This window comes from Ascaphus truei, chromosome 20 (assembly GCF_040206685.1).
Source record: "Ascaphus truei isolate aAscTru1 chromosome 20, aAscTru1.hap1, whole genome shotgun sequence".
Classification (NCBI taxonomy): domain Eukaryota; kingdom Metazoa; phylum Chordata; class Amphibia; order Anura; family Ascaphidae; genus Ascaphus; species Ascaphus truei.
Window position 1 is genome coordinate 18,179,684 of NC_134502.1, and position 22,944 is coordinate 18,202,627.

Consider the following 22,944-nt stretch of genomic DNA (forward strand, 5'->3'; position numbering starts at 1 on the left):
AATCAGACTTAGAACTTTTGCAACTCATATTGACAGATTTATTATAAATCATTCTTCCTGGCAATGCACAGGTTATTAAGAATTTATATTAGTGTAGGGACCCTTGAACGTGGTCTGCCGTGAAGTTTGGCTCAAGGGCTTACAACAATTTGGCCAAAATGTTAAACTAAAAGACCATTTTATTTATTAGTTATTTATACATGTATATTTAGGCACTGTACCGTATATAAGTTTTTCTGGATGTGCACTGAGCTTTGTCTGTGTTTTATGTTATGTCTCTGGTTTTAAATATAAATTGCCATGCTCAGTAGCACTCCTTTGTGAAACTTATATGCTTATATATATATGTTGTGGGTATTTTGGGGGTTCAATTTGAGCTTGTAGGTGTTCTGTATGTTTTATAATTCTTGTGCAGCTAGTCTTGGCTGTTTTGGAGGGTGGCAACCTCCTATCCAATTGAAGCTCACTCCCTCCCACATTTGAATGGTTAAAAGCTCACTCCATGGCATCTCCAACTATCAGGGGAACTTGCCTGCATGCAGTGTGATTGTGACAAATCTATTACAGAGTGCTTTTCCTGGTAATGTACAGGTTAATAAAAGCTTCAATCAGACTTAGAACTTTTGCAACTCATATTGACAGATTTATTATAAATCATTCTTCCTGGCAATGCACAGGTTATTAAGAATTTATATTAGTGTAGGGACCCTTGAACGTGGTCTGCCGTGAAGTTTGGCTCAAGGGCTTACAACAATTTGGCCAAAATGTTAAACTAAAAGACCATTTTATTTATTAGTTATTTATACATGTATATTTAGGCACTGTACCGTATATAAGTTTTTCTGGATGTGCACTGAGCTTTGTCTGTGTTTTATGTTATGTCTCTGGTTTTAAATATAAATTGCCATGCTCAGTAGCACTCCTTTGTGAAACTTATATGCTTATATATATATGTTGTGGGTATTTTGGGGGTTCAATTTGAGCTTGTAGGTGTTCTGTATGTTTTATAATTCTTGTGCAGCTAGTCTTGGCTGTTTTGGAGGGTGGCAACCTCCTATCCAATTGAAGCTCACTCCCTCCCACATTTGAATGGTTAAAAGCTCACTCCATGGCATCTCCAACTATCAGGGGAACTTGCCTGCATGCAGTGTGATTGTGACAAATCTATTACAGAGTGCTTTTCCTGGTAATGTACAGGTTAATAAAAGCTTCAATCAGACTTAGAACTTTTGCAACTCATATTGACAGATTTATTATAAATCATTCTTCCTGGCAATGCACAGGTTATTAAGAATTTATATTAGTGTAGGGACCCTTGAACGTGGTCTGCCGTGAAGTTTGGCTCAAGGGCTTACAACAATTTGGCCAAAATGTTAAACTAAAAGACCATTTTATTTATTAGTTATTTATACATGTATATTTAGGCACTGTACCGTATATAAGTTTTTCTGGATGTGCACTGAGCTTTGTCTGTGTTTTATGTTATGTCTCTGGTTTTAAATATAAATTGCCATGCTCAGTAGCACTCCTTTGTGAAACTTATATGCTTATATATATATGTTGTGGGTATTTTGGGGGTTCAATTTGAGCTTGTAGGTGTTCTGTATGTTTTATAATTCTTGTGCAGCTAGTCTTGGCTGTTTTGGAGGGTGGCAACCTCCTATCCAATTGAAGCTCACTCCCTCCCACATTTGAATGGTTAAAAGCTCACTCCATGGCATCTCCAACTATCAGGGGAACTTGCCTGCATGCAGTGTGATTGTGACAAATCTATTACAGAGTGCTTTTCCTGGTAATGTACAGGTTAATAAAAGCTTCAATCAGACTTAGAACTTTTGCAACTCATATTGACAGATTTATTATAAATCATTCTTCCTGGCAATGCACAGGTTATTAAGAATTTATATTAGTGTAGGGACCCTTGAACGTGGTCTGCCGTGAAGTTTGGCTCAAGGGCTTACAACAATTTGGCCAAAATGTTAAACTAAAAGACCATTTTATTTATTAGTTATTTATACATGTATATTTAGGCACTGTACCGTATATAAGTTTTTCTGGATGTGCACTGAGCTTTGTCTGTGTTTTATGTTATGTCTCTGGTTTTAAATATAAATTGCCATGCTCAGTAGCACTCCTTTGTGAAACTTATATGCTTATATATATATGTTGTGGGTATTTTGGGGGTTCAATTTGAGCTTGTAGGTGTTCTGTATGTTTTATAATTCTTGTGCAGCTAGTCTTGGCTGTTTTGGAGGGTGGCAACCTCCTATCCAATTGAAGCTCACTCCCTCCCACATTTGAATGGTTAAAAGCTCACTCCATGGCATCTCCAACTATCAGGGGAACTTGCCTGCATGCAGTGTGATTGTGACAAATCTATTACAGAGTGCTTTTCCTGGTAATGTACAGGTTAATAAAAGCTTCAATCAGACTTAGAACTTTTGCAACTCATATTGACAGATTTATTATAAATCATTCTTCCTGGCAATGCACAGGTTATTAAGAATTTATATTAGTGTAGGGACCCTTGAACGTGGTCTGCCGTGAAGTTTGGCTCAAGGGCTTACAACAATTTGGCCAAAATGTTAAACTAAAAGACCATTTTATTTATTAGTTATTTATACATGTATATTTAGGCACTGTACCGTATATAAGTTTTTCTGGATGTGCACTGAGCTTTGTCTGTGTTTTATGTTATGTCTCTGGTTTTAAATATAAATTGCCATGCTCAGTAGCACTCCTTTGTGAAACTTATATGCTTATATATATATGTTGTGGGTATTTTGGGGGTTCAATTTGAGCTTGTAGGTGTTCTGTATGTTTTATAATTCTTGTGCAGCTAGTCTTGGCTGTTTTGGAGGGTGGCAACCTCCTATCCAATTGAAGCTCACTCCCTCCCACATTTGAATGGTTAAAAGCTCACTCCATGGCATCTCCAACTATCAGGGGAACTTGCCTGCATGCAGTGTGATTGTGACAAATCTATTACAGAGTGCTTTTCCTGGTAATGTACAGGTTAATAAAAGCTTCAATCAGACTTAGAACTTTTGCAACTCATATTGACAGATTTATTATAAATCATTCTTCCTGGCAATGCACAGGTTATTAAGAATTTATATTAGTGTAGGGACCCTTGAACGTGGTCTGCCGTGAAGTTTGGCTCAAGGGCTTACAACAATTTGGCCAAAATGTTAAACTAAAAGACCATTTTATTTATTAGTTATTTATACATGTATATTTAGGCACTGTACCGTATATAAGTTTTTCTGGATGTGCACTGAGCTTTGTCTGTGTTTTATGTTATGTCTCTGGTTTTAAATATAAATTGCCATGCTCAGTAGCACTCCTTTGTGAAACTTATATGCTTATATATATATGTTGTGGGTATTTTGGGGGTTCAATTTGAGCTTGTAGGTGTTCTGTATGTTTTATAATTCTTGTGCAGCTAGTCTTGGCTGTTTTGGAGGGTGGCAACCTCCTATCCAATTGAAGCTCACTCCCTCCCACATTTGAATGGTTAAAAGCTCACTCCATGGCATCTCCAACTATCAGGGGAACTTGCCTGCATGCAGTGTGATTGTGACAAATCTATTACAGAGTGCTTTTCCTGGTAATGTACAGGTTAATAAAAGCTTCAATCAGACTTAGAACTTTTGCAACTCATATTGACAGATTTATTATAAATCATTCTTCCTGGCAATGCACAGGTTATTAAGAATTTATATTAGTGTAGGGACCCTTGAACGTGGTCTGCCGTGAAGTTTGGCTCAAGGGCTTACAACAATTTGGCCAAAATGTTAAACTAAAAGACCATTTTATTTATTAGTTATTTATACATGTATATTTAGGCACTGTACCGTATATAAGTTTTTCTGGATGTGCACTGAGCTTTGTCTGTGTTTTATGTTATGTCTCTGGTTTTAAATATAAATTGCCATGCTCAGTAGCACTCCTTTGTGAAACTTATATGCTTATATATATATGTTGTGGGTATTTTGGGGGTTCAATTTGAGCTTGTAGGTGTTCTGTATGTTTTATAATTCTTGTGCAGCTAGTCTTGGCTGTTTTGGAGGGTGGCAACCTCCTATCCAATTGAAGCTCACTCCCTCCCACATTTGAATGGTTAAAAGCTCACTCCATGGCATCTCCAACTATCAGGGGAACTTGCCTGCATGCAGTGTGATTGTGACAAATCTATTACAGAGTGCTTTTCCTGGTAATGTACAGGTTAATAAAAGCTTCAATCAGACTTAGAACTTTTGCAACTCATATTGACAGATTTATTATAAATCATTCTTCCTGGCAATGCACAGGTTATTAAGAATTTATATTAGTGTAGGGACCCTTGAACGTGGTCTGCCGTGAAGTTTGGCTCAAGGGCTTACAACAATTTGGCCAAAATGTTAAACTAAAAGACCATTTTATTTATTAGTTATTTATACATGTATATTTAGGCACTGTACCGTATATAAGTTTTTCTGGATGTGCACTGAGCTTTGTCTGTGTTTTATGTTATGTCTCTGGTTTTAAATATAAATTGCCATGCTCAGTAGCACTCCTTTGTGAAACTTATATGCTTATATATATATGTTGTGGGTATTTTGGGGGTTCAATTTGAGCTTGTAGGTGTTCTGTATGTTTTATAATTCTTGTGCAGCTAGTCTTGGCTGTTTTGGAGGGTGGCAACCTCCTATCCAATTGAAGCTCACTCCCTCCCACATTTGAATGGTTAAAAGCTCACTCCATGGCATCTCCAACTATCAGGGGAACTTGCCTGCATGCAGTGTGATTGTGACAAATCTATTACAGAGTGCTTTTCCTGGTAATGTACAGGTTAATAAAAGCTTCAATCAGACTTAGAACTTTTGCAACTCATATTGACAGATTTATTATAAATCATTCTTCCTGGCAATGCACAGGTTATTAAGAATTTATATTAGTGTAGGGACCCTTGAACGTGGTCTGCCGTGAAGTTTGGCTCAAGGGCTTACAACAATTTGGCCAAAATGTTAAACTAAAAGACCATTTTATTTATTAGTTATTTATACATGTATATTTAGGCACTGTACCGTATATAAGTTTTTCTGGATGTGCACTGAGCTTTGTCTGTGTTTTATGTTATGTCTCTGGTTTTAAATATAAATTGCCATGCTCAGTAGCACTCCTTTGTGAAACTTATATGCTTATATATATATGTTGTGGGTATTTTGGGGGTTCAATTTGAGCTTGTAGGTGTTCTGTATGTTCTATATCCTAGGTAACAAGAAACACGTGATTAAAGACTGCACAGTCATTAACCCCTGTGACACGAGAAGCGATTACTGTTTGCTGCAAATTAATGCAAAGATAGAAGGACGACAAAAACATATTGACAGGAAGAACCTCAAGAATATCAGCAGAGAATTCCAGCTGGAGCTGAATCACTGCGTCAGCGCACGCTCGAGAGTGGGACACCTTGATGTACAATTAGGAAAACATAGCAGCTGAAAGCACAAAATAAACCTGGAGGAACCAATAAAATAAAAAACAGGATAAGCAAATAGCGAATGACACAAAGCAGTTACAGAGGAAAGAAGAAGAAATCAAGTAATCCCAAGACGCGAGAATAAAAATGTAATGTACAACATGTGTGTGACTGAAAATGTAAGAGTATTTAACTGTGGTATGGTGAATAATAATAATAATAATAATAATAAATAGAATATAACTGAAGTTTCAAGACCACAATGAAATAAATATGACTGGGAATAAACAAATCCTCTCACTTAAACAAGATGAAAATACTGTGTGCGTATCATGAAGAGGGTCGAGGATAATAATATTATTATCTTTTATTTGTGCTAACATTCCGCAGCGGTATACAATGTCGGACGTAGGATAATAACACAGTACCTATCCTGGGACCTCTTTGTCTATTTTCTCCGTTCTGGGGCAGCTGTTCCTCCTCAGTCCCGTTTGCAACAATGTTGCTTCCCCTTGTGGCTTCCCAGCCAGTTGCCTTGGCAACGCCCCTTTTTCCCAGTTAGTTGGACTGCCCCACCACCCCCTTGTTAGTTGGCATAGTCCTGCTTGTATTTCCTGCTTGTCCAGGCAAGCATGCTTCCTTTTTGGAATCAGCAGCCTTGTGAGTAACACCCCTTTCACGGTCATCCCAGAACAAGGCGATCATTTTCTACCTTCCTCTCTCAAATTCTACCTGCAAGTTGTTTTATGTTTCTGTTAACCCCCTTCCGATAAAGATAAAGGAGATAGAAGGACTCTGTGTGCATTTAAAGGGGGCGAGTTTACACTGCCTGATCCTACTCATTACCTACACTGAGCCTGGGCCAGAATAGTATGGCAAAAGAGTACATATATGTGAAGACAAACTAAGACAAGAGGAAGGAGGTCCATGCCCAAAGGAGATTGCAACTAATAGATGAAAAGTAAAAGAAACCACCACTTGTGTACTGTACCAGGCGTCCTTTCAGAATTAGCAAAGGAAATACAATCCATGAAGAATGGGAAGGCCCCATGAGTAGATGGAATAGCTACTGAAATCTCGAAGGAAACTAAGGAAAAACTATTTGCATGTTGCTTGCAGAACAGGAACATTCCGGAACAGTGGATCACGGGCCTAGTTATCCTCCATAAGAAAGTAAATAAAGAAGGATCTTAAGAACTAGAAACCAATCTGTCTAATTCCAATCACTTACAAGATTTTTTTTTACAAAGGTACAGATGTGGCAAAGGTTAATGCACGCGCTGATAATGCAGAATATTGCGGGGTAATGCAGAATAGCACATATTGTCCATAAGACTCAATGGCAGTGATAATGCAGAATATCACAGAACGGCCAGTGGGTACAAAAAAGAGGCAGCGGCCGCAGAATGGGGTCGTCACCCCGTATAAGGGCTAAGTGCCTCACAAAGATGGCGATCAGGCGGCTCTCCTCTCTCCCATGAGACAATTCAACTTTGAAGCGTGTGCCAGCAAGGGTGCAGATGGGGAGCCAGGGCAGGGTGGGGTATGGGAACCTTTCTAATAAAATCAAGTGGAGAATAAAAATGTAATTGAGCGCATTTGGGAAAAAAACAGGCCAATCGTTGAAGGGACCTTTCCACTGTGCATCAAGAGGAAAGTGTCTGACCTTTGTATTCTGCCTGTGCTCGTGTATCGATGTGAAACTTGGACATTAAATACGAGAGATCATTTAGAATCTTCAGACAACTCCAAAAAAACGTCTGTGACATCATCATATTGGTGAGGAAATGAAAATGGCGGCGGGCTTGCCATACTGCAAGAAGTAATGTCCAGCCTTGGATAAAGATGGTTAGTACAACAGGAGACCAAGACGACGACCAAAAATAAGATGGGATGAAATTAGGATTTTTTTGGTACGTGGAAAATGATATGTATATACACATATGCACATGCATAAACATATTTACAGGTGTTTCACACACATTACACACCTTATTACAGGTATGTGTCAGATACTGTATATACACTCACACACACACCTCCTGATTGTGTGTCACACATGCATAACACACCTCATGGTTATGTTGCACACACACACACACACGACCCTTCTTGGTTGTGTTACACACACAATTTACATACCTTGTGATTGTGTGTGTCTCCTATACACATATTGCATGCATAATACACACCTTTTGGTTGTCACACACATTTAACACCACTTGATTATGTCACACAAACATTACACAGTTCCTGGTTGTGTCATACACACACATTACAAAACTCCTGAGTGTGTCACAACCTCTGGTTGTGACGTACACACACACATTGCACATCTCCTAATTGTGTCTCACACATGCATAACACCCCTCTTAGTTGTGTCACTGGGTGTGGCGTGCACACACAAAAACATGAAATCTCCTGATTGTATCGTGCACACAGACACACGCATTGAAGACCCCCTGGTTGTGCCACACACATTACACTTTCCGATTGTAGTAAACACACAGACACACAGACACACATTACAGAACGAACCTTCTGATTTTGTGTCTCACATTTCTCCAGCTCCTTCTTCTCTCGTGTAAAATGTGACTCACACGTCCCTTTAACCTCTGGAAAGAAATCAGAGAGCTCACAGTGTACAGTCCTAGAGGTGTTAGGCAATGTACAGGCCTAGAGGTGTCAGCCAGTGTCCAGTCCTAGAGGTGTCAGCCGGTGTCCAGTCCTAGAGGTGTCAGCCGGTGTCCAGTCCTAGAGGTGTCAGCCAGTGTCCAGTCCTAGAGGTGTCAGCCGGTGTCCAGTCCTAGAGGTGTCAGCTTAAATTCTTACTGCTGTCAAATAGTATTTGGTCATAGAAGTGTCATGCTGCATCTGGTCCTAGAGGTGTTAGGCACTGTCCGGTCCTAGAGGTGTCTGACAGGACAAAGTGTGTCAGGCAGTGTCCAGTCCTAGAGGTGTCTCTTACCTGTGCATGAAGTCACATGGTTCCCCTGTTTGATGCTGTTGTGGGGTATATACCCCGGGGGGCAGTTACAGGAGAATCTGCCCGGGGTATTAGTGCAGATAGCAGTGTGGTCACAAGGAGGAGGGGTGTGTGAGCATTCATCTATATCTGTAACACAACAACACAACACAAGGTGACACAGTGTAACGCAAAAACACAATGTGACCCAAGGTAACAACAGAGAAACCCAATGTGACACTGTAAGACAACACAATGTGATGCAATATAACACAACACGATGTGAGGTAGTGACACAACAACACAACGTGACCCAGTGTAACAATGCAATAACACATTTTGAGACAGTGTAATACAACACAATGTGAGTGTATGTCTAGACGATGTGACCAGAGATAACACAGCAACACAATGCGACGCCATGTTATGCAATAGCACAATGTGACAATTTGTAACACAGCAACACAATGTGACCCAGTATAACACATTTTGTGACAGTGTAATACAACACAATGTGTCAGTCAGCTTAAGTTCTTACTGCTGTCAAACAGTATCCGGTCCTAGAGGTGTCTGACAGGACATAGTGTGTCAGGCAGTGTCCAGTCCTAGAGGTGTCTCTTACCTGTGCATGAGGTCACATTGTTCCCCTGTTGGAAGCTGAAGGATGGTATATACCCCGGGGGGCAGTTACAGGAGAAGCTGCCCGGGGTATTAATGCAGATAGCAGGAGGGGCACAAGGAGGATGAGTGAGTGAGCACTCATCTATAACACAACAGTAACAATAGCACAATGTGACACAGTGTAACAATGTGGGAGTGTGGCACAATATCCCAATTTTACACAGCGCAACACAAAATGACACCATTTAACACAATAACCCAATGTGAGACACTCAACACAGAGCAGTGTGTATCTGTATTATACACAGAGCAGCATGTATCTGTATTATACACAGAGCAGCGTGTGTATCTGTATTATACACAGAACAGTGTGTATCTGTATTATACACAGAACAGTGTGTATCTGTATTATACTCAGACCAGTGTGTGTATCTGTATTATACACAGAGCAGTGTGTATCTGTATTATACACAGAGCAGTATGTATCTGTATTATACACAGAGCAGCGTGTGTATCTGTATTATACACAGAACAGCGTGTATCTGTATTATACTCAGAGCAGTGTGTATCTGTATTATACACAGAGCAGTGTGTATCTGTATTATACACAGAGCAGCGTGTGTATCTGTATTATACACAGAGCAGCGTGTGTATCTGTATTATACACAGAACAGCGTGTATCTGTATTATACTCAGAGCAGTGTGCATCTGTATTATACACAGAGCAGCGTGTATCTGTATTATACACAGAGCAGCGTGTGTATCTGTATTATACACAGAGCAGCGTGTGTATCTGTATTATACACAGAACAGCGTGTATCTGTATTATACTCAGAGCAGTGTGTGTATCTGTATTATACGCAGAGCAGCGTGTATCTGTATTATACACAGAGCAGCGTGTATCTGTATTATACACAGAGCAGCGTGTGTATCTGTATTATACACAGAGCAGCGTGTGTATCTGTATTATACACAGAACAGCGTGTATCTGTATTATACTCAGAGCAGCGTGTGTATCTGTATTATACACAGAACAGCGTGTATCTGTATTATACTCAGAGCAGTGTGTGTATCTGTATTATACGCAGAGCAGCGTGTATCTGTATTATACACAGAACAGCGTGTATCTGTATTATACACAGAGCAGTGTGTGTCTGTATTATATACAGAGCAGTGTGTATCTGTATTATACACAGAGCAGCGTGTATCTGTATTATACACAGAGCAGTGTCTATCTGTATTATACACAGAGCAGTGTGTATCTGTATTATACACAGAGCAGTGTGTATCTGTATTATACTCAGAGCAGTGTGTGTATCTGTATTATACACAGAGCAGTGTGTGTATCTGTATTATACGCAGAGCAGCGTGTGTATCTGTATTATACACAGAGCAGTGTGTATCTGTATTATACACAGAACAGCGTGTATCTGTATTATACACAGAGCAGTGTGTATCTGTATTATACACAGAGCAGTGTGTGTATCTGTATTATACACAGAGCAGCGTGTATCTGTATTATACACAGAGCAGCGTGTGCATCTGTATTATACACAGAGCAGCGTGTATCTGTATTATACACAGAGCAGCGTGTGCATCTGTATTATACGCAGAGCAGGCGGACTAAGAGATAGGAGAAGAAGGAACAGGGAAGGTATTCCTTATAAAGAATGTTTTTAAACAAAACCTGTTTTCTCCTAGGTGTAAACTCGGTAGGACCTCTTTAAATGAGATAAGATAAGGTAATCATGGTTATAGAGGCACCAGACGGGTGCACAGAGAAGTGAAAAAGGTCACAGACAAATGGGGGGGAACAGAGCCAATCAGAGCCAATCAAATGACATCGGTAGAACCCAACGTGCGTTTCGCTGTTGAAATCAGCTTCCTCAAAAGTTTGCTATTACTGTGGTATTGCTACAGGAACCTCTAAGGAGTTTAACTGTATTTGTATATTCGGTTATTACAACATTCTCATTTTTGTTATGTGTTTCAAATAAGATTATAAATTGTAGCCGGATTTTTCATGGAAAGCATTATTAAACATTATTTCTATCTTCGTGTGTTAATGACACTGTCATGTTCTTCTCCATACACTGGCCGGGGATTCATCTGCACTTTATCTTCGCCCAGCTCCACACATGCACATGCAAAACAGTAATAGAAATAAATGATTATACATGCATACCAAGCATTAAAAACATTAAAGAGAGTGAAGAGTCCCAATAAGCAGACTCCGGAAAGCACAGCAAATTTGCATTGCTTTCCGGAGTCTGCTTATTGGGACTCTTCACTCTCTTTACCGGCTTCTACATCGGAGATGCACGCTGACTGCAAGGAACACTGCTGTCGTTTGTTGGTGCAGTGAGTATATCTCTTGTCTTGAGAGACACATAATTCAGATATACAGTATTGTTTTTGACTTTCTTTACCACAGCCTCACATAAGAGGGGGTTTGCCTACATGCTTGGATTTGAGAGGAATATATTGTTGGGAGGCATATATCTCGGGACGGTTTTCAGTAACATTACCAATTGTGCCCCACGTCCTCCCCCCTCATAGCAGTTCCGCATTGCCTTATTTGTCCAGGATCAAAACACTTATATATAAGGGGCACTCAGAGACTTGTGTTTCATATTGGCTACAAAGTACCTGAACGAGTATACAGCATCAAGTTCCTTCCTACAAATTATTACCACTTTGTTACATATGATGCAATCAATTGCACTCTGAGTCTTGGACTTTAAAGATGGCTTTATGCTGTAAAGCAGGCATGTCAAACATGCGGCCCCCAATGGATATTTTTGCGGCCCGCTCACAACCAGCGCGGCGGCGGCGGTCGTGTGTGTCGGCGAGCGCGTGGGCGGCGGTAAAAAGTTTTGGCCGCGGGAGAAGCGAGCGCGGGTGTTGGGGAAGCGAGTAGCACGGGCGGAAGTAAAATCTGTCCTGCAGGGGCTGGAGGCGTACGGTGGCCGGGTGCAGTCAATCTGCACTCATGCCGTGTGTGGGAGGACACGGGGGCGGAGTCAAAACCCCGGCGGAGAGACTGCATTCTCCTTGAAGCCTGGTAAACCAGAGAGATCATGGCCGCCCCCCTCCATGAGGTGCAGAGAGTTCAACAGTTCAGTGGAGATCCCACGGACAGGGGTATGTCTTCACAGCAGCCCCCCTCCCCCCTGTCAAATCTCTGTGTGAGCTGCACGTGCAGAAGGAGATCTGTGTGTGTGTGTGTGTGTGTGTGTGTGTGTGTGTGTGTGTGTCTGTGTGTGTCTGTGTGTGTGTGTGTGTTTGTCTGTGTGTGTGTGTGTGTGTGTGTGTCTGAGTGTGTGTGTGTGTGTGTGTGTCTGAGTGTGTGTGTGTGTCTGAGTGTGTGTGTGTGTGTGTGTGTGTGTGTGTGTGTGTCTGAGTGTGTGTGTGTCAGAGAGAGAGAGAGAGAGAGTGTCAGGGAGAGGGAGAGAGAGAGAGAGAGTGCCTGTATCCCTGTGCCCCTGTGTCCCTGTCTCTGTCCCTGTGCCCCTGTCCCCCTGCCACTGTGCCCTTGTCCCTGTGCTGCTGTCCCTGTGCCTCTGTCCCTGTGCCTCTGTCCCTGTGCCTCTGTCCCTGTGCCTCTGTCCCTCTGTCTCTCTGTCCCTCTGTCTCTGTGTCCCTGTCCCTCTGTCCCTGTGTCTCTGTGTCTCTGTCCCTGTGCCTTTGTCCCTCTGTCCCTCTGTCCCTCTGTCCCTCTGTGTCCCTGTGCCCCTGTGCCCCTGTGCCTGTGTCCCTGTCTCCCTGTGCCTGTGTCCCTGTCCCTGTGTCCCTGTGCCTGTGTCCCTGTCCCTGTGTCCCCCTGTCCCTGTGTCCGTGTCCCTCTGTCCCTGTGCCCCTGTGTCCCTGTGTCCCTGTGTCCCTGTGTCCCTGCCTCTGTCCCTGTGTCCCTGTGTCCCTGTGCCTCTGTCCCTGTGTCCCTGTCCCCCTGTCCCCCTGTCCCCCTGTCCCCCTGTCCCCCTGTCCCTCTGTCCCTGTGCCTGTGTCCCTGTGTCCCTGTGTCCCTGTGTCCCTGTGTCTCTGTGTCTCTGTGTCTCTGTGCCTGTGCCCCTGTGTCTGTCCCCGTGCCCCTGTGTCCCTGTCCCTGTGTCCCTGTGTCCCTGTGTCCCTGTCCCCTGTGCCTCTGTCCCTGTCCCCGTGTGCCTGTGTCCCTGTGTCCCTGTGTCCCTGTGTCCCTGTGTCCCTGCCTCTGTGTCCCTGTCCCCTGTGTCCCTGTGTCCCTGTGTCCCTGTGTCCCTGTGTCCCTGTCCCCTGTGTCCCTGTGTCCCTGCCCCTGTGCCTCTGTCCCTGTGCCTGTGTCCCTGTGTCTCTGTGTCTCTGTGCCTGTGCCCCTGTGTCTGTCCCCGTGCCCCTGTGTCCCTGTGCCTGTGTCCCTGTGCCTGTGTCCCTGTGTCCCTGTGTCCCTGTGTCCCTGTGTCCCTGTGTCTCTGTGTCTCTGTGTCTCTGTGCCTGTGCCCCTGTGTCTGTGTCCCTGTCCCTGTGCCCCTGTGTCCCTGTCCCTCTGTCCCTGTCCCCTGTGCCTCTGTCCCTGTCCCCGTGTCCCTGTGCCTGTGTCCCTGTGCCTGTGTCCCTGTGCCTGTGTCCCTGTGTCCCTGTGTCCCTGTGTCCCTGCCTCTGTGTCCCTGTCCCCTGTGTCCCTGTGTCCCTGTGTCCCTGTCCCCTGTGTCCCTGTGCCTCTGTCCCTGTGCCTGTGTCTCTGTGCCTGTGCCCCTGTGTCTGTCCCCGTGCGCCTGTGTCCCTGTGCCTGTGTCCCTGTGCCTGTGTCCCTGTGCCTGTGTCCCTGTCCCTGTGCCCCTGTCCCCTGTGCCCCTGTCCCCTGTGCCCCTGTCCCCTGTGCCCCTGTCCCCTGTGCCCCTGTCCCCTGTGCCTCTGTTCCTGTCCCCGTGTCCCTGTGCCTGTGTCCCTGTGTCCCTGTGTCCCTGCCTCTGTGTCCCTGTCCCTGTGTCCCTGTCCCCTGTCCCCCTGTCCCCTGTGTCCCTGTCCCCTGTGTCCCTGTGTCCCTGCCCCTGTGTGCCTGTGTCTGTGTCCCTGTGTCCCTGCCCCTGTCCCTGTGTCCCTGTCCCCTGTGTCCCTGTGTCCCTGCCCCTGTGCCTCTGTCCCTGTGCCTCTGTCCCTGTCCCTGTGTCTCTGTGCCTGTGCCCCTGTGTCTGTCCCTGTGCCCCTGTGTCCCTGTGCCTGTGTCCCTGTGCCTGTGTCCCTGTGCCTGTGTCCCTGTGCCTGTGTCCCTGTGTCCCTGTCCCTGTGTCCCTGTCCCCTGTGCCCCTGTCCCCTGTGCCCCTGTTCCTGTCCCTGTGTCCCTGTGTCCCTGTGTCCCTGCCTCTGTGTCCCTGTCCCTGTGTCCCTGTCCCCTGTCCCCTGTCCCCTGTGTCCCTGTGTCCCTGCCCCTGTGTGCCTGTGTCTGTGTCCCTGTGTCCCTGCCCCTGTCCCTGTGTCCCTGTGTCCCTGTGTCCCTGTCCCTGTGTCCCTGTGTCCCTGTGTCCCTGCGCCTGTGTCCCTGCGCCTCTGTCCCTGTGCCCCTTTGCCTCTGTCCCTGTGCCTCTGCCCCTGTGCCTCTGCCCCTGTGCCTGTGTCACTGTGCCACTGTGTCCCTGTGCCTCTGCCCCTGTGTCCCTGTGTCCCTGCCCCTGTCCCTGTGCCCCTGTGTCCCTGTGTGCCTGTGTCCCTGTGCCTCTGTCCCTGTGCCTCTGTCCCTGTGCCTCTGTCCCTGTGTGCCTCTGCCCCTGTGCCTGTATCCCTGTGTCCCTGTGTCCCTGTGCCTCTCTCTCCCTCTCTCGCTCTCCCTCTCTCTCTCTCTCTTTCTCTCTCTCTCTTTCCCTCTCTCTCTTTCCCTCTCTCTCCCTCTCTCTCTGCCTCTCTCTCTTTGCGCCTCTCTCTGCGCCTCTCTCTCTCTCTCTCTGCGCCTTTCTCTGCGCCTCTCTCTCTGCCTCTCTCTCTGCCTCTCTCTTTCTCTCTCTCTCTCTGCTTCTCTCTCTCTGCGCCTCTCTCTCTGCCTCTCTCTCTCTGCGCCTCTCACTGCCTCTCTCTCACTGCCTCTCTCTCTCTGCGCCTCTCTCTCTGCGCCTCTCTCTCTGCGCCTCTCTCTCTGCGCCTCTCTCTCTGCGCCTCTCTCTCTGCGCCTCTCTCTCTGCGCCTCTCTCTCTGCGCCTCTCTCTCTGCGCCTCTCTCTCTGCGCCTCTCTGTCTCTCGTTTTTATCTTAACTGCCCTATACCTACACCGAAATAACCTATTCTGCTTTCTTCCGGATCTGACTCAAGTTTCACGCGGGGGACATCGGAAGACAGGTAGGAAACACCTCCCCTGCAGTATAGTACCTTGAGGGACTGCGGATCAGGTAAGATTCCAGGCGGACAAAAAAACAAGAAACACAGCGCACAACGCTCATAGTGCATTAAATGGTATCTTTAGTAACCAAAATAAGAAGGTAAGTATTGTGCGTACATAAAACAAAATTTAAACAAGCATTTCAGGGTTATTGTTACCCAAACACCAACGGACGCCTGTGATGGTCTCGTGGCTCTCTCCTTCTCACTCCAATAACCTCGGTGTAGGGCCTGGAAAGTCTCCACTCCAAACGTTGATGTTTTGGCCTCTCGCCTTAAAGAAAGGCTAATGCAGCTTCAGCAGTCCAGAAAAAGACCTCCGCTTATATGCGTTGTGCCCGTCACTGCATAAGTCTCGTATATAACGGAGCAGCGGAGTACACGCGGTTTTTCGTCCTGGTCGAGCACTTCCGGGTCTGTGACGTCACAAGATCGCGAGACTTCGTCGCAAGTCTGCAGGACACCGGATCGGTTCTCTGGGAGTGCTGGGATATAGAGGGTTCGCAAATGTTCTCAATCCAACGCGTTTCGAAACCACAGAGGGTCTCTTCATCAGGGAAGAGACCCTCTGTGGTTTCGAAACGCGTTGGATTGAGAACATTTGCGAACCCTCTATATCCCAGCACTCCCAGAGAACCGATCCGGTGTCCTGCAGACTTGCGACGAAGTCTCGCGATCTTGTGACGTCACAGACCCGGAAGTGCTCGACCAGGACGAAAAACCGCGTGTACTCCGCTGCTCCGTTATATACGAGACTTATGCAGTGACGGGCACAACGCATATAAGCGGAGGTCTTTTTCTGGACTGCTGAAGCTGCATTAGCCTTTCTTTAAGGCGAGAGGCCAAAACATCAACGTTTGGAGTGGAGACTTTCCAGGCCCTACACCGAGGTTATTGGAGTGAGAAGGAGAGAGCCACGAGACCATCACAGGCGTCCGTTGGTGTTTGGGTAACAATAACCCTGAAATGCTTGTTTAAATTTTGTTTTATGTACGCACAATACTTACCTTCTTATTTTGGTTACTAAAGATACCATTTAATGCACTATGAGCGTTGTGCGCTGTGTTTCTTGTTTTTTTGTGTGCATTTAGGGGGGACCAGAGCCATCCCTGGTGTCACAGCTGCAGACGCTTCATATATTTCATACTATACACAAGGTCACCTATTTAATTGTATCACAATTATCACGTTATTTATACATTGTTGTTGCGCACTTTTCTTTTGTTCACTTTTTTCAAGATTCCAGGCGGGATTGCTGCTTTGACACACACACACACACACACACACACACACACACACACACACACACACACACACACACACACACACACACACACACACACACACACACACACACACACACACCTTTTCGAAATAAACCTACGTTTCTATGAAAATGTAAGTTTTTTTTTTTTTGCGGCCCACCTAGACTTAAACCTTGTTTATTTGGCCCTTGTTAGCATTTGAGTTTGACATGCTTGCTGTAAGGCACTGGTTTGGGATCTCCAATTCCTATATACACATTCTTAAAAACATTAAACAATTTAAAACAATCAACTTTTTTTTTTTTTGGAGTAAAAACATTTTTCTATAACTTTTGAACTACGTACAGTACATCAAACAGCAAAGTCGTTCCCAAATTGGCTGGCCTTCCAGGGACGAACCCTTATATGCCTCAAAAGGCTACTGATGGTGTCTCTCACGGTTCTCATAACATGATCGTTAGCATTCCTCCTCTGCACTTCCTCCACAATTGTTTTCCTTAAATTTGCCGAAAGACCCTTCTTGCTTTTATTCCCTTCATAATTTACATTGTGGGTCCACCCGCTGTACGTCTCAAAACTGACGTGGTGTTGAAAGATGGACAGGGCATATTTCTGGGCAAGACCAGCACTTCTGATCTTGTATTTCTTCAGGACTTGCTGGGGCAGGTCGCTCAAGAAGATGTCTGGGAGCGTTACAATCTTGGGTGCTGGAGCGGGTGTGCTTCAGGCAGCGGGTGAGGGTAGGTGGTCTGGGAGGATTCTTTCCTCCTGTCGTGGCCTTACCAGGGGTTGTCATCTCCTGTCGTGGCCTTACCGGGGTTGTCATCTCATTCTCATCAAGGGCATACAGGTACATGTATTCTGCAGATGGAGGGGGTGAGCGTGGGGGGACCCATGGTGCGCTTGGTGATGGAAGCGTGAAAGTCACATCCAGGCCACCCTCCTGCATCGGACATACAGGGGCAGGAACTCCAAGCAAAGAATAGATCTCCGCGATGTTCCTCGCCATCTTCTCCATACGCCTATCCATCTTCAACATGGTCTCCAAAAGAAGATCAATCTTTTGCACCACAGAGTTGTCAGGAATTTCGCCACAACTTAAACCATTCAGCATGCGGACGAACAAGCTGGATCTGGTGTGAGGAGTGCTGTTGACATCTGCGTGGATGGGAGCAGGAGCAGGTGACCTGGGGGTTCCCAGGAGAGCAGCGTCGTGGATGGGTGCAGGAGCAGGTGAGATGGGGGGTCAAAGGAGAGTAGCATCATGGATGGGTGCAGGAGCAGGTGATCATTTATTTCTATTACTGCTTTTCATGTGCATGTCTGGAGCTGGGTGAAGATAAAGTGCAGGAAATCCCTCCCCCCCCACCCCAATAATGGCAGGTAAGACACAGTGCTCCAATCCCTAACTTGTTATAGTTATAGCTATACTGTATACAGTATAGAGTTAACGTATACTGTAGTTATACAGTTATACTGTACAGTATATATTTTGACAGTAGTTACTGTACAGTCCAATATAGTGATATACGCAATGCCATAAATGCACTTTACTGCACTAATTTTTTCTTTTCTTTTCAGAGCTGCAGCTGTACAGGAAGGGGGGGGGGCATGTGTAAAAGTATTGTACTGTGTGTATACTGTAGCAACTGTCAGTAATTTACACAACCCCACTCTCTCAATGACAAAAGAACTACAGAATGCAATGCAGCCATTATGATGAAGATAAAGTCAAGATTGTAAATTTGGAAGAAGAGGCGACCTACTGTCTTTTTTTATTATTCATTTGTCCATGATTATCCTGCACAAATAAAATTGTTCCTTCTTTAAATTCATGAGAATCATTTGAACTTTGTGTGTGTCTGTGGAGGGGGGGGGGGGGGAGGAGGAGAGAGGTGTGTATGCAGGATTATTAATTCAAAGAAATCTTTTGAACAGGTCATCAGAATGTTTTGAACCCCACACCCCCAAATAAAAATTACAGTATGCCACCCACCTCATAAAGTACAGTATACATGACTGTAGTAAAGAGAAAACACAGTGCACGACTCTCATGGTGTAGTAAAGTAATTATATTGTGACAATATTAAAATGTAAATGATTGCACCTAAAAGATAAATTAATCAGAAAAGCAGGACATGTTTAGGGTACATGTTACCACTCTGGAGATTGATGACTTGCTTCGTGAGGATCCCTCAGCATACACTCTTTCTGGTCCGGGCAGGAAACTTAACCCCAGTTGCAGCAAGAGTATCCAATCACGTTAGTATAGCGAAGTCCATTACATAGTACCCACAGGGTTACAATGAAGACAGCAATGGAGCAAACCTTTCCTACACTGCTAGAACCACTTCAGCTTGGAACCGTCAGTCCGCCACAGACCTCCACCCTGTTGCGATCGTGGATCAAGGTAATGACGTCACCTTAGTGTGCGTCGCAAGTCCGCAGCAGCCAATTCAATAATCAGCAAAACAAACAGTGTCCCATAAGCAGCATGTACAAGGTCAAAAGCATTGTGATAGTTGCAGAAGAGTGTCCAGTACACAGCAAAACAATCCTACGCACGTTTCGTAGCGAACTACTTCATCAGGGATATTAAGAATGACTAGGCTAACAAAATATATACCCATTACTGACACAGCAATTGGTGGAAAAAATTGAACCAATTAACCTATCATTGCTTAGGGCACATAGCTGGCACAGGTGCAGTCCTAACTAGCAAACATTTGCACAATACAAAAACCTAATAAAAACATACACAGACTTTCTTTATTACACAGAATAAGTTTAGAAATAAATATAAATGTTTAATAAGCATTATGGCCTTTGTAAAGTGGACACTGCAACGAGAAAAACAATATTAGTACATGTTTGTATTAACATAATAACAGAAATTAGATAAAACCCAAATAAGATATGGGGTAAGGATATCAAATTAATTATAAAATATAAATATATAAAGAGAAGGTCATTACCAATGGAGACAAAAACAGCAAAATCTTAAAATAAATAAAAAATGCCTTAGAAATTGTGGTGAAGACTTTTAACTAAGTCCTATTCAAGTTAATAAAGTGACCATACATCAAGCTCTTCATTCAAACCCCTAGGGGCCAATGTTTTAAGTTGGTAAATCCAAAATGTTCTTGTTTAGAAAGAGCCTTTAATCTGTCACCCCCACGTCTGATGGGGTGCACTTATCTGAATACCTTTGTACTTCATTAAATTAGAGTCACTCTGATGATGCAATTTGAAATGTCGGGGAGCACTATGCTTATCAATACCCAATTTATATTTCTTGCATGTTCCAAAATTCTGGTTTTCAAAAACCGCTTTGTGCGGCCCGCATATTGGAGTCCACAGGGGCTTTCCAACATGTAAACAACGTACAACGTTTTGCAAGAGATACAGTCCTCTATAAGATGTTTATCTTTAGTGACATTAGATATTACAAATTTCCTGTCACTATGTAATAGACTGCACGCCCTACAATTGCCACAGCTAAAATTGCCCACAGGATTGGAGGTTAGCCAGGTTTAATCAACTTTTTTAGTGACACTCGGTCCTACAGTATGTATGGAATGTAGGGAATGGATAGGCAATCATTATTGCTTAATAAGGTTAAAAACTACAACTTCACCAACTCTGATGATACTGTTATTAAAATACCATGTATTACTCATTTTAACTCAGGAAGTAAGGAGATTCAGCCAATTATAAATAAATATTGGACTGTATTAATGAATGATCCGGTCCTAGGTCCACATTTAAATACTAAACCCAGTTTTATTTATAGGAAAGCTAAAAACGTAAAAAATTGTTTAGCCCCAAGTAACATAGGACCGAGTGTCACGAAAAAGTGTATTAAACCTGGCTAACCTACAATCCTGTGGGCAATTTTAGCTGTGGCAATTGTAGGGCGTGCGGTCTTTTACACACACTAGCAACAGGAAATTTGTAATATCTAATGTCGCTAAAGATAAACATCTTATAGAGGACTGTATCTCTTGCAAAATGTTGTACATTGTTTACATGTTGAATGTCCCTGTGGACTTCAATATGCGGGCCGCACGAAGTGGTTTTTAAAAACAGAATTTTGAAACATGCAGGAAATATAAGATTGGGTATTGATAAGCATAGTGTTCCCCGACATTTTAAATTGCATCATCAAAGTGACTCTAATTTAATGAAGTACAAAGGTATTCAGGTAGTGCACCCCATCAGACGTGGGGGTGGCAGATTAAAGACTCTTTCTAAACGAGAAACTTTTTGGATTTACCAACTTAAAACATTGGCCCCTAGGGGTTTGAATGAAGAGCTTGATGTATGGTCACTTTATTCACTTGAATAGGACTTAGTTAAAAGTCTTCACCACAATTTTCCAAGGCATTTTTATTTATTTTAAGACTTTGATGTTTTTGTCTCCATTGGTAATGACCTTCTCAATATATATTTTAATCCTTACCCCATATCTTATTTAGGTTTTATCTCATTTAAATCTAACATTTAGGTGTTATTATGTTAATACAAACACGTATTAATATTGTTTTTTCCCATTGCAGTGTCCACTTTACAAAGGCCATAATGCTTATTAAACATTTGTATTTATTTCCAAACTTATTCTGTGCAATAAAGAAAGTGTATGTATGTTTTTATTAGGTTTTTGTATTGTGCAAATGTTTGCTAGTTAGGACTGCACCTGTGCCAGCTACGTGCCCTAAGCAATGATAGGTTAATCGGCTCCTTTTTTCCCCCCAAGCCTAGTCATTCTTAATATCCCTGACGAAGTAGTTCATTGCGAAACGTGCGTAGGATTGTTTTGCTGTGTACTGGACACTCTTCTGCAACTATCACTGTGCTTTTGACCTTGCACATGCTGCTTATGGGATCCTGTTTGTTTTGCTGATTATTGAATTGGCTGCTGCGGACTTGCGACGCACTGAGGTGACGTCATTACCTTGATCCACGATCGCAACAGGGTGGAGGTCTGTGACTGACTGACGGTTCCAAGCTGAAGTGGGTCTAGCGGTGTAGGAGAGTTTTGCTCCATTGTTGTCTTCATTGTAACCCTGTGGGTACTATGTAATGGACTTTGCTACACTAATGTGATTAGATTCTCTTGCTGCAACTGGGGTTAAGTTTCCTGCCTGGACCAGAAGGAGTGTATGCTGAGGGATCCTCACGAATCTGTATTATAAACAAAGCAGTGTGTATCTGTAATATACACAAGCAGTGTGTGTGTCTGTATTATACACAGAGCAGTGTGTATTTGTATTATACACAGAGCAGCTTGTGTATCTGTATTATACACAGATCAGTGTGTGTCTGTGTTATAAGAGCAGTGTGTGTATCTGTATTATACACAGAGCAGTGTATCTGTATTATACACAGAGCAGCATGTGTATCTGTATTATACACAGAGTAGCGTGTGTATCTGTATTATACACAGAGCAGTGTGTGTATCTGTACTATACACAGAGCAGCGTGTGTATCATACACAGAGCACTGCATGTGTATCTGTATTATACACAGAGCACTGCATGTGTATCTGTATTATACACAGAGCAGTGTGTGTATCTGTATTATACACAGAGCAGCTTGTGCATCTGTATTATAAGTATAGCCTGGGTCCCACTGGTCCCCTGTTTGTCCCCTTACCTTTCCATAGGAGTTTAGCAACAAAGGAACTGCAAGTTCCAACAGCCTCAGGGGCTGCAGTCCAAATGTGGCCAGGCTACCAATAGGGCTGAGAGATTCTGACAGTTAAGGCAGTGAGTGAGTCAGTCAGAAGTCAGTTAGTGAGGAGACAGTTATTGAGTTGGAGCCAGGGCAGACAAGGGGAAGGGAGGGTCTGAGTGTCTGTGGCACTCAGACTAGGCTAGAACCTCCCCTTAGGTCCCAGATAGGTCCCAATCACGTGAAGCGGGTGACTGCTGCAGGGAAGGCCACTTAGATAGGGACGTTTACCCATTTTACTATAGTGTCAGGGACACAAGGAAGACGCCGTGTGGTGATCGCGGTCTGTGGTTTGGGACCAGACTACCGCAGTGTTAACAAAGACTCTTAAAGGTGAGACCCTACACCCAACGCAGAGGCGGATACCATCGCTGAGGGCCACGTCGCTGGATCAGACGGATCCTCATTTCTAAGTTGGACGCACCGAGTACTGGAGTACTCGGCAGGTACCTCACCAAGTTCACAAGAAAGAGCTACTCCTTACACTTTTGGGTGAGCTGGACACTGGGAAAGGGACAGCAGGGTATTGGTGCCTAGCACCCAAAGTATATTTG

The 22,944-nt window shown here is 44.1% G+C and overlaps 1 protein-coding gene across 8 annotated transcripts in view; it reads right to left on the minus strand.

Annotated features, from left to right (window-relative positions):
- The window catches only part of LOC142470713 (adhesion G protein-coupled receptor E3-like), an 82,410-nt gene that overhangs the window by 39,083 nt on the left and 20,383 nt on the right, over positions 1 to 22,944 (minus strand). For 7 of the 8 annotated variants that reach the window (XM_075577371.1, XM_075577373.1, XM_075577372.1 and 4 more), the window contains 2 exons: positions 8,433 to 8,579; positions 8,003 to 8,079 (listed from right to left, as the gene is read on the minus strand). In XM_075577371.1, the coding sequence (XP_075433486.1) occupies positions 8,003 to 8,079; positions 8,433 to 8,579 (224 nt within the window). Of the gene's footprint in view, positions 1 to 8,002; positions 8,080 to 8,432; positions 8,580 to 11,699; positions 12,315 to 22,944 lie in introns of those variants that run through there. The other variant, XM_075577375.1, reaches the window with a different exon arrangement.